At 46.3% G+C, this 12,313-nt stretch overlaps 1 protein-coding gene across 2 annotated transcripts in view; it reads right to left on the reverse strand.

The window, feature by feature from the left end:
* micu3b (mitochondrial calcium uptake family, member 3b) overlaps positions 1-12,313 on the reverse strand; it is a 36,365-nt gene that overhangs the window by 8,720 nt on the left and 15,332 nt on the right. The window contains exons 8-11 of one of the 2 annotated variants that reach the window (XM_072439894.1): positions 6,601-6,642; positions 3,982-4,080; positions 2,500-2,588; positions 2,243-2,414 (exon numbers count right to left, since the gene is read on the reverse strand). In XM_072439894.1, the coding sequence (XP_072295995.1) occupies positions 2,243-2,414; positions 2,500-2,588; positions 3,982-4,080; positions 6,601-6,642 (402 nt within the window). The remainder of the gene's footprint in view (positions 1-2,242; positions 2,415-2,499; positions 2,589-3,981; positions 4,081-6,600; positions 6,643-12,313) is intronic. The other variant, XM_072439895.1, reaches the window with a different exon arrangement.

Raw genomic sequence — 12,313 nt, forward strand, 5'->3', positions numbered from 1 at the left:
AATCACACAGAAATCCATTACACACAATGACAAAACCATTAAAAAAAAAGCACATTGTTTAAATGTCTTCTGTACTTTTTCATGTTAATGTTTCTCTCTCTGTGTCTTTTTTTTAAATTTTTTATTCCGTTTATTTGAAAAGAAGAAGAAAGCACTATGACCGTTAAACTCACACACATTAATTGCCTCAGTACAAACAGCGCCCTCGCATCTTAAACAGTCCCTGATTTCGCCGGCGCCTTCAGATCCCGATAACGCAACCCAACGAGTCCGGCGTGTGGATTTCCCCCGCGCCGTACGGACACGCCGAGCTGTCAACGCCGGGGGGGTCAGGGCGTTTTCTTGCCTTTTTCTAAAGCAGATTAACCCGATACTTGTACAAACAAAAACAAAAAGTGATGAATTCCCAAACATCTCAGGGTCGGCTGGAGACTCAAAACCTCGGGCCTTTAGAGACGCGCCCGACCGTCCCGCGGATACTATCTCCCCCCCGCTCGGCGCACACAAGGCCCCTAACAAATGGGAGTAATGAGTAATCCGTGGCGCTTTGCTGTTTTAGCGCGGAGCGGGCCGTGAAACGTCTCTTAGGCTAATGACGGGCGCCACTTGACGGTGAATGGGGATCTTGCATCGCCCTCCTCCGGGCGCGGCACGGTTCGCGCCGGCGGCTTCGCGCGCGCGGGTCAAAGTGTCGAGAGGAAAAATTGTATTACCGACCAAATGAGGATGCTTCACTCAACAGACGATTCAGAGACACTAGAGGGGCGACTGTGGGTGATGGAAGGGTTGTGGGAGAACGAGAGGGTCAATGAGACGAACAGAAGGGACAAAGATCTACATTTTACCTTTGATTCATTCTTATGTTGAGGCGAGACACTGCAGGTGACTAAGACAACAGCAGTTTGTAGCCTCTTTTGTAGTTTACTTCCTTAGATGTGAGAAAAGTATTATTGTTAGGGTAAAACCGCGCGGCGCTCCTGCGTTAGCGACTTAGCAGCGAGCGCTAACTGGAAACAATGGAAAGGAATGTCTTAAACGCATGATGATGTTTTAAATACATTTGTGACTGAACAACACTGTAAAACCTTAAACCTGCTCTCATTTGTTTATGGCCGATTTAGCAAATGATCCAGACTAAACTGAGCGGTGGGAGGGGAATTAGACGTAAGGAATTAGACTATTAAATGTGAAACACTGATTGTGCTTATCCTAAAAAGTGTTGTTGTTGTTTGTTTGTTTGTTTGTTTGTTTGTTTGTGATGACAGAGTTTCCTTCTTTGTCAGTTCCCTTTCAATGCAAACTCCCCTAAATACAGGGGTGCCCAAACTATGGCCCAGGAGCCAAATGCGGCCCTCAGACCTCTTTTTGTTGGCCCTCAGGCTTCCTGCTAAATTGGTTGCCTGAGCAGCCGTTCCCAACACGTTTTGGCAAACTACTTATCAAAACTGTGTGTGGGTCTGGGGCTCGACCGCTGCGGTTCAATTTCTAGGGCGGAGTTTAGAGCAGAGACAGAACCAATCACATAAACCCAGAAGTGACACAAAAACGCGACACGCTTAACCAGATATTACGTAGCCCATGTCAACAAGGCGTGTTCCCCGTTATCCGTCCCCGAACGCAGAAAATGTCTCCTGAGTCGTGATGACGCCCTTCGTATAACCGCATCTAACGCACGTTCATCACGGACTTTCCTGATTGTTCAAACCGAAGCGAGAGCGGAAGTAAACACTCGGTCACGAGCCGGGTCCACCATCTTGAATGTTTTGGAACGGGGGTGAAGAGCTACTTCCGTATCTCAGTGTGACGCGTTAAAACCTCCGCCTGGGATTGGTCGGTAAATGGATTACCGACGATTTCATTGGCTCTGACTCCGATTCCAGACCCTTACGCATACTAACAGAATGTGGGCGGGGCTGGCAACTAAATTGGCCCAAACAACCCAACAAATTTTACTTTTTAATTTAAAATTGGAAAAAATCTACTATAATAACCTAATTAACACACATTTTGATATGTGCAGACCTAATATTAATGTTCCAACCCTTATTACAAGATGTGGAGGCTCATCAAAACTACATCAAATGCAGCATTTCCCATGATTCACTTCATTCTCATATCATCTCTGGGCCGCCGCGCTGTTATGTTTCTAAATGCGGCCCTCAGTGAAAAAAGGTTTGGACACCTCTGACCTCTGCTCTAACAGTTTGTGTGACCATCAGTGCGGATTACGTTTCTGTTGCACCTTCTCGTCCGGCAGGCTGCTCCTGACGTTCTCCAGGTACGAGCCCACGTCGTCCACGTTGGTGTAGCGCAGCAGGATCCGAGCGAAGTCCTCCTCGCTGATGGTCGGCATTCCCTTGGAGAAGGACAGAAACTCCACCTCCAGCATCTCCGTCTGCAGGTCATCCATAAATCTGACCCAACCACAACAAACGGTCAACAGGGAACAGCCACTTTAGACCAGGGACATGTTTATAAGAGACTGGGCAAGACACGCACTTGTAAAAGTCTTCAAATTTCAGCTCCGCTTCGCCTTTTTTACCAAAGAAATGGACCAGGAGCGTCGTCTCTGCTTTGTCGTTCACAGACTAACAGAAGAAACAAATGTGCAGTTTTGAATCATTTTTAATTTAACTTGTGAAGGTAAAAAACTTCGAGACACTTAATATGGTGCTTTGAATCGTTGTTTTAGCTATTGTACAATCTTCTTCTTTTTGCTATATTTAAATGTTTTAAATTCAGTGTTTATAAACCCTTTTTGAAGAACCGTATTTTCCGCACTATAAGACGCACTTAAAAGCCTTTAATCTTAAAAAACAGCAGTGCGCCTTATAATACAGTGCGCCTTATAATGCGGAAAATACGGTAGTATATTTTACACTTGGTCTTTATGCGATCAAATGGAATGAAACTGAACGAATGTCATATTCTTTACAGCAGAAGTATGTATGTAACATTTCTTTCTCTTCAAATCTTGCCAAAATGCACATGCTGTTTTTGTGTTTACGAGTTGCAGCTTTGGGTTAAGGAGCGTTTTAAACTTTTGCCACGAGAAGGAACTGAAGTCGAGCATGCAAAACCCGGTGGTCGGTCGCTTACAGTATATTTGATGGACACTAGCTCTGGCTGAACATTAACAGTGCCATGTTTTTATCCGAGCTGCAGGTCTGAGTTAGATGCGAGTTAATAGACAGAGCCAGATCAGCCATTTACACTCTTAGTTGTTAATGTTTCACGCCGGCTTCTTTGGCTGCCGACGCTTCACATGCAGCAAACTCATAATTTGACACTGTCCAGAGGATCACAGCGGCCGATGGGCGGAGTCAGTAGACGGATTACATTGTTGGTAATGGTTTTGGTGACGCTCTGATCTAGTAGCCTGGGAAAACAAGGCTACACATTCTACACTTGCATTTGAACAGAAAGTAGGTTGAAATGCACGTGAAAGGAAATGTTTTTCTGATTATTACTTAGTTTGAGGGGTCGGTCCAAGTGGTAAATATTTATCATAGTTTTACATCAGTCAAGTTGCAGTTTGTGAAGAAAAAATTCAAAAAAAAGTTCTTTAAAGCGCATGTGCTTCAAAACACTGCTCCGAAACGTCAGTCAAATCGCTGATCAAGTGACCTAGATTATTCCTAAAGCTTGTCACGTGACTCAGACGGTTCATAAACCGTTGCTATTTCACAGGTGTTTCACTAAGGGGTTTTGTCTCAAACCTGAGTTAATTTAGGGCTTTAAACGAACCACAGAACAGTGAATCTGTCTCAAACTTATGACTCTACAAAGTCTCAACCGGCTCCACAAACTTTAAAAAAGGTGTTTGCTCGTGGGGCCCATTGTTGATTGTTTGTGAAAGGCGAGATAAGTAATAATGTTACGATAGTCACATCCTTTAGAGTTTGTCGAAGCCTCAAAACTTTCAGTGTGAAGGTAAAGGAGTTCTCCGAGCATTAAACTGAGTGATGTTATGGAATCTACCTCAGTGAGGTCAGAAAACAGCACTTGACTCGTGCTGCGTCTCAGAGCGTCCCACATGCCTCCATCCTCCACATGCCCAGAGCCTTTAACAAGGACCTGCTGTAGCAATCCAAGCAAACGTTAGCACAAACGTTAGCACAAACGTTAACCCTTAGCACAACCGTTAGTATAAACATTAGCACAATCATTAGCACGACCGTTAGCACGACCGTTAGCACGACCGTTAGCACAAACATCACATGCATTAGTGAATTCATGATCCAGGACTCATGGTTCATGCACTGATCGACTGATAGAAAAATAAAAGATGGCGTTGGAGGGAGACGGAGCAACTGACAGAAGGAGGGGGAGATATGTAAAATCCAATTGTGATCTGATTCGGTGATGATCTGCCAATTTGAAAAGATCTTTCTATTGTCATTCAGTGCTTTAAAGCCTGGGTCAGTCAGGTCGAAAATTGGGTAAAATTCCGCAATCATACCCTGAAAAAAATAAGATGATGTGATACAGATCTAAAGTGAATGTTTCAAGCCTCAATAAGGGTGTGGTGGCTCAACAAAATCCTGATTTATTCACATAATTTCCATATCCTCTGAGGCCCTCCATGCATGTTTCAGATTTGGACACTCCTGGTTTTGAGTGATATTTCTGCACTTTTATGGGTAATTTCACAATTATTTCACATTTTTTGGGACACTCAAACGTCAACTAATGCCATTAAAGACACATTTCAAGCCACTTCTGTTGAATTGACACAATATCGCCAAAATATCGTTATTGGAATTCTGAAACAATATTCATTCTTGTCATGTTTTGTGGATTTTCAGAAGAAGCGTCTGACTTCAGTCACCTCTTCAATCGAGACACAGGTGCTAAGCGTACATCTGAACAACCTGAACAATTTTTAATCTAGTCTGTAACAAAATTGTGATGTGATTTCTGCCATATCACCCACGACTCCCTGACAGCGGGTCAAAGTCAGACAGGCAGAAACACAGTGGGCTGACGGGGGGCTGACGGAGAGCTGACGGGGGGGGCTGACGGGGGGCTGACGGGGGGCTGACGGGGGGCTGACGGGGAGCTGACGGGGAGCTGACGGGGAGCTGACGGGGGGCTGACGGGAGTGCTGCAGCGGAGCGTGCGCTCACCTGGCACTCGCGGCAAACACACGTCCCAAACATGCAGCGAAGCCACTCACTGCACGAGGTGTACGAGCCGCAACACTATCAGACAGCCACGATGCATGCAGCCATTTGAGAAAGTTGGATAAAGTGGCTTTCTGATGGAGAACAAACAACGCTCTAAAGCCTTGGACCATTTTTTTATGTACTCTAAATAAACACGTGCGATAGGTTAATCTTCCACCTTGACCCGAAATGCACCAGTGACATTGAACTATGGGTGAAATGCAACTTGTGATAAAAAATGGCTTTCTTGAAAACCATCTGCGTCTAAAACCATTTCCACTTTTTGAGTTAGTTCTAATGCGTTGTTTATTATGGTTTTATTTGTTTGCACTGTGATTTTAATCAGCTTTTCTTGTTACCTGGCCTTATAATATACTTATAATATACTTACAAATGACATACAAGAAGCTCTTTACAAACCATATCCCGTGCATACTTTGGTTTCTTCAGGTTTAAAAGAGATGTCTATGTAAACAGCAACACTTTAAGAAGACACAACGTTCTTTAAACGGTTGTTACTTAATCACATAATACGCATTTATCCCGTTCAGTTTTCATGTCTCTGCCGAAAGGTTTAGCCACGAAACAAATCAAAGACAGATTTACGTCGAGAAACCGCAGCTAATCTCTGACAACACTTGAAAGTACTCCGTTTTATTCCATTCAAAGCATGTTGAGTGCAAAACCTGAGGGGAATTCCGACAACACGGGCGACAAGACGAGGGTAGAGTAGCCAAAAGCTGTCAAAGTACAAGTAAAAGTACAGTTTCTTCCAGATAAGGTGACTCAAGTAGAAGGGAAAAAGCACTGGTCCAAGAAATGAATACAACATTTGGGGATACGAGTCAAGTAAGAGTAAAAGTATGGACGTAACATGCGATACGAGTACTGCTACTTCGACAAAAACATGACAGAAGTAGGAGTTAAATCTTTGGACGCGACTGAACAAAAACGCGACTTTTAAACCGGCGCTGCAACGCTCGAGGAATCAAAACACAGAGTCGACACGCCTAGAAAATGATCTTCTCCAGTTCAAGCTTTCACGGTCAGAGCCATGACAAAAAAGTAACTTAAGCCCCGAATTCCGACCTGAAACTGTAAAAATAAAACACGGGGGTCCTGGCGGAGTTGTCAGTCTCGGGGCTAAGAGCATTTTGAAGTGGCCCGTTGATGACAAGACGGGCCAAAGCATAAATCATCTCCCCACAAAACGCTAAGAGAAATGTGTCAAATAAAGCGGGGCGGGCGGGGGGGGAATGCTGTGAGATGTTTCAGTGGATGTGAATGGGCTTTACGTGGAGCCGGACTAGATAAATACAGGCTCCGGTTCGGGCAGAGCATGTGTGGCCTTTGGGGGGGGGGGGGGTGAACGGCAAGCGCAGGCTACAATAATGCGTGCAAAAAGGCGAGAGAAACATGCTTGAATACATACGTTGTGCTGGAGCGGTTTGCGGTGGCCGTAGAGCTGTAACGTCTGCAAGAACACAAAAAATAACAATGAAACGGAAATAAAACACGACCATTTGAAGTTTGGATTGTTACAGGTTGTGCTGGACTCATAACGGCTTTGATGGCAATGCTATTTTATACTACATACTGTATTTTACGGACTATAAGTCGCACTGGACTATAAGTCGCACTGGACTATAAGTCGCACCAGCCAAAAAATGCATAATAGAGAAGAAAAAACATGAAATAAGGTTACAAGTGTGAAAATAACAAATAATATCACATATAAGTCGCTCCGGAGTATAAGTATAAGTATAAATATAAGTATAAGTCGCACCCCGGCCAAAACTATGAAAAAATGTGCCACTTATAGTCCAGAGAATACGGTATGTTAAATCAATCCATGGCAAATGTCAAACTATGCAACTTTTAAGTTCAAACATTGGTGTTTTGAATGCACTACTTTCTTTTTAAGTGTTGTCATTTGCCTCTACTCTCATGCCCTTTATCACAACATTCGTAAATCTGCTCTTTGGTCTTCTTCTCATGATTCCTGTAGCTCAGCATCTTTCTACTCATACATTGACTTGTCCTTCTCTGAACATGTCCGAACCATCTCACTCTGGAAACCTTATCTCCAAAACGTCTGACACCATCCGTCCGGCTGATGGAATCTTTTCTAATCCAACCTCGGCGCGAACAAAAAAAAAGAACAGAAACAACCTGCGTGCGCCAACGTTGACAAATGCGAATGTGACGTCGCGGCTGTCCAACCCGCATCACCCCCGAGCACGCATCAGAGGTCCTTTTCACGAGCGCTCCACTTGGCGTAAAAGTGCAGATCTTCAATTCTCGTTCCATTCGTCCTCTGCGGGAATTAGCCGAGTCTTGCTCAAATAAATCGACAACAAACAGAAAGGTTGAGACTGAGAGCGAATTACAGATAGATAATCACTTTTACGTACCATGTAAATACGTCACAAGAGGAAACCCACGTGCTTTTATCTCAAAACTAAAGGCTAACAAGTCGCTACTTGGATTCAACTAAGTAAATACAGTAGCACGAGCCTCCTGCTGGAGAAGTGCTGCAGGTGATGGTGATCTTTTCAGCTGCAACACGGTATTTAAACCCGACTGATGCATTTCTGAAACAACCATGTGGGAAGACGAATCCCGTGGTCATGGATAAGATGTTAGTGTGTTTGAAATGGGTCAAATCGTTGTCATCTAGCAGAGAAAACATCTAAGGAGAAGCAGAAGCTAATCCACACCACCTCTGAAATCCGGTGAGAGTGTTTGAGACGAGCTGGAGACGGCTTTGTGCAGTGGTCACTCTCTTTGTGCAGTGGTCACTCTCTTTGTGCAGTGGTCACTCTCTTTGTGCAGTGGTCTCTCTCTTTGTGCAGTGGTCACTCTCTTTGTGCAGTGGTCACTCTCTTTGTGCAGTGGTCTCTCTCTTTGTGCAGTGGTCACTCTCTTTGTGCAGTGGTCACTCTCTTTGTGCAGTGGGCTCTCTCTTTGTGCAGTGGTCACTCTCTTTGTGCAGTGGTCTCTCTCTTTGTGCAGTGGTCACTCTCTTTGTGCAGTGGTCACTCTCTTTGTGCAGTGGTCTCTCTCTTTGTGCAGTGGTCACTCTCTATGTGCAGTGGTCACTCTCTTTGTGCAGTGGGCTCTCTCTTTGTGCAGTGGTCACTCTCTTTGTGCAGTGGTCACTCTCTTTGTGCAGTGGGCTCTCTCTTTGTGCAGTGGTCACTCTCTTTGTAAAGTGGTCTCTCTCTGTGTGCAGTGGTCACTCTCTTTGTGCAGTGGTCTCTCTCTTTGTGCAGTGGTCACTCTCTTTGTGCAGTGGTCTCTCTCTTTGTGCAGTGGTCACTCTCTTTGTGCAGTGGTCTATCTCTTTGTGCAGTGGTCACTCTCTTTGTGCAGTGGTCACTCTCTTTGTGCAGTGGTCTCTCTCTTTGTGCAGTGGTCTCTCTCTTTGTGCAGTGGTCTCTCTCTGTGTGCAGTGGTCACTCTCTTTGTGCAGTGGTCTCTCTCTTTGTGCAGTGGTCACTCTCTTTTTGCAGTGGTCTCTCTCTCTTTGTGCAGTGGTCACTCTCTTTGTGCAGTGGTCACTCTCTTTGTGCAGTGGTCTCTCTCTTTGTGCAGTGGTCACTCTCTTTGTGCAGTGGTCACTCTCTTTGTAAAGTGGTCACTCTCTTTGTGCAGTGGTCTCTCTCTTTGTGCAGCGGTCTCTCTCTTTGTGCAGTGGTCTCTCTCTGTGTGCAGTGGTCACTCTCTTTGTGCAGTGGTCTCTCTCTTTGTAAAGTGGTCACTCTCTTTGTGCAGTGGTCTCTCTCTTTGTGCAGTGGTCTATCTCTTTGTGCAGTGGTCACTCTCTTTGTGCAGTGGTCACTCTCTTTGTGCAGTGGTCTCTCTCTTTGTGCAGTGGTCTCTCTCTTTGTGCAGTGGTCTATCTCTTTGTGCAGTGGTCACTCTCTTTGTGCAGTGGTCACTTTCTTTGTACAGTGGTCTCTCTCTTTGTGCAGTGGTCTCTCTCTTTGTGCAGTGGTCTCTCTCTGTGTGCAGTGGTCACTCTCTTTGTGCAGTGGTCTCTCTCTTTGTGCAGTGGTCACTCTCCTTGTAAAGTGGTCACTCTCTTTGTGCAGTGGTCTCTCTCTTTGTAAAGTGGTCACTCTCTTTGTGCAGTGGTCTCTCTCTTTGTGCAGTGGTCTCTCTCTTTGTGCAGTGGTCACTCTCTTTGTGCAGTGGTCACTCTCTTTGTGCAGTGGTCTCTCTCTTTGTGCAGTGGTCTCTCTCTTTGTGCAGTGGCCTATCTCTTTGTGCAGTGGTCACTCTCTTTGTAAAGTGGTCACTCTCTTTGTGCAGTGGTCTCTCTCTTTGTGCAGTGGTCTCTCTCTTTGTGCAGTGGTCTATCTCTTTGTGCAGTGGTCACTCTCTTTGTGCAGTGGTCACTCTCTTTGTGCAGTGGTCTCTCTCTTTGTGCAGTGGTCTCTCTCTTTGTGCAGTGGTCTCTCTCTGTGTGCAGTGGTCACTCTCTTTGTGCAGTGGTCTCTCTCTTTGTGCAGTGGTCACTCTCTTTTTGCAGTGGTCTCTCTCTCTTTGTGCAGTGGTCACTCTCTTTGTGCAGTGGTCACTCTCTTTGTGCAGTGGTCTCTCTCTTTGTGCAGTGGTCTCTCTCTTTGTGCAGTGGTCACTCTCTTTGTGCAGTGGTCTCTCTCTTTGTGCAGCGGTCTCTCTCTTTGTGCAGTGGTCACTCTCTTTGTGCAGCGGTCTCTCTCTTTGTGCAGTGGTCACTCTCTTTGTGCAGCGGTCACTCTCTTTGTGCAGTGGTCTCTCTCTTTGTGCAGCGGTCACTCTCTTTGTGCAGTGGTCTCTCTCTTTGTGCAGCGGTCTCTCTCTTTGTGCAGTGGTCTCTCTCTTTGTGCAGCGGTCTCTCTCTTTGTGCAGCAGTCACTCTCTTTGTGCAGTGGTCACTCTCTTTGAGCAGCGGTCTCTCTCTTTGTGCAGTGGTCTCTCTCTTTGTGCAGTGGTCTCTCTCTTTGTGCAGTGGTCACTCTCTTTGTGCAGTGGTCTCTCTCTTTGTGCAGTGGTCATTCTCTTTGTGCAGTGGTCTCTCTCTTTGTGCAGTGGTCACTCTCTTTGTGCAGTGGTCACTCTCTTTGTGCAGTGGTCATTCTCTTTGTGCAGTGGTCTCTCTCTTTGTGCAGTGGTCACTCTCTTTGTGCAGTGGTCACTCTCTTTGTGCAGTGGTCTCTCTCTTTGTGCAGCGGTCTCTCTCTTTGTGCAGCGGTCTCTCTCTTTGTGCAGTGGTCACTCTCTTTGTGCAGTGGTCTCTCTCTTTGTGCAGTGGTCACTCTCTTTGTGCAGTGGTCTCTATCTTTGTGCAGTGGTCTCTCTCTTTGTGCAGTGGTCAGTGGTCTCTCTCTTTGTGCAGTGGTCTCTCTCTTTGTGCAGTGGTCACTCTCTTTGTGCAGTGGTCTCTCTCTTTGTGCAGTGGTCACTCTCTTTGTGCAGTGGTCTATCTCTTTGTGCAGTGGTCACTCTCTTTGTGCAGTGGTCACTCTCTTTGTGCAGCGGTCACTCTCTTTGTGCAGTGGTCTCTCTCTTTGTGCAGTGGTCACTCTCTTTGTGCAGTGGTCACTCTCTTTGTGCAGTGGTCACTCTCTTTGTGCAGTGGTCTCTCTCTTTGTGCAGTGGTCAGTGGTCTCTCTCTTTGTGCAGCGGTCTCTCTCTTTGTGCAGTGGTCAGTGGTCTCTCTTTGTGCAGCGGTCTCTCTCTTTGTGCAGTGGTCACTCTCTTTGTGCAGTGGTCTCTCTCTTTGTGCAGTGGTCTCTCTCTGTGCAGCGGTCACTCTCTTTGTGCAGTGGTCTCTCTCTTTGTGCAGTGGTCACTCTCTTTGTGCAGTGGTCTCTCTCTCTTTGTGCAGTGGTCACTCTCTTTGTGCAGTGGTCACTCTCTTTGTGCAGTGGTCGCTCTCTTTGTGCAGCGGTCACTCTCTTTGTGCAGCGGTCTCTCTCTTTATGCAGCGGTCTCTCTCTTTGTGCAGTGGTCACTCTCTTTGTGCAGCGGTCTCTCTCTTTGTGGAGTGGTCACTCTCTTTGTGCAGCGGTCTCTCTCTTTGTGCAGTGGTCTCTCTCTTTGTGCAGTGGTCTCTCTCTTTGTGCAGTGGTCACTCTCTTTGTGCAGCGGTCTCTCTCTCTTTGTGCAGTGGTCTCTCTCTTTGTGCAGTGGTCACTCTCTTTGCGCAGTGGTCACTCTCTTTGTGCAGTGGTCTCTCTCTTTGTGCAGTGGTCACTCTCTTTGTGCAGTGGTCACTCTCTTTGTGCAGCGGTCTCTCTCTTTGTGTAGTGGTCACTCTCTTTATGCAGTGGTCTCTCTCTTTGCGCAGTGGTCACTCTCTTTGTGCAGTGGTCTCTCTCTTTGTGCAGTGGTCACTCTCTTTGTGCAGTGGTCACTCTCTTTGTGCAGCGGTCTCTCTCTTTGTGCAGTGGTCTCTCTCTTTGTGTTGTGGTCACTCTCTTTGTGCAGTGGTCTCTCTCTTTGTGCAGTGGTCACTCTCTTTGTGCAGTGGTCACTCTCTTTGTGCAGCGGTCTCTCTCTTTGTGCAGTGGTCTCTCTCTTTGTGCAGTGGTCACTCTCTTTGTGCAGTGGTCTCTCTCTTTGTGCAGTGGTCTCTCTCTTTGTGCAGTGGTCACTCTCTTTGTGCAGTGGTCTCTCTCTTTGTGCAGTGGTCACTCTCTTTGTGCAGTGGTCACTCTCTTTGTGCAGTGGTCTCTCTCTTTGTGCAGTGGTCACTCTCTTTGTGCAGCGGTCTCTCTCTTTGTACAGTGGTCACTCTCTTTGTGCAGCGGTCTCTCTCTTTGTGCAGTGGTCACTCTCTTTGTGCAGCGGTCTCTCTCTTTTTGCAGTGGTCTCTCTCTTTGTGCAGTGGTCACTCTCTTTGTGCAGTGGTCACTCTCTTTGTGCAGTGGTCACTCTCTTTGTGCAGTGGTCTCTCTCTTTGTGCAGCGGTCTCTCTCTTTGTGCAGTGGTCTCTCTCTTTGTGCAGCGGTCACTCTCTTTTTGCAGTGGTCTCTCTCTTTATGCAGTGGTCACTCTCTTTGTGCAGTGGTCACTCTTTGTGCAGTGGTCTCTCTCTTTGTGCAGCGGTCTCTCTCTTTGTGCAGTGGTCACTCTCTTTGTGCAGCGGTCAC

This window comes from Eucyclogobius newberryi, unplaced genomic scaffold, assembly GCF_026437365.1.
Source record: "Eucyclogobius newberryi isolate DKJ021-1_F unplaced genomic scaffold, fEucNew1.0.hap1 SCAF_11, whole genome shotgun sequence".
NCBI classification, from domain to species: domain Eukaryota; kingdom Metazoa; phylum Chordata; class Actinopteri; order Gobiiformes; family Gobiidae; genus Eucyclogobius; species Eucyclogobius newberryi.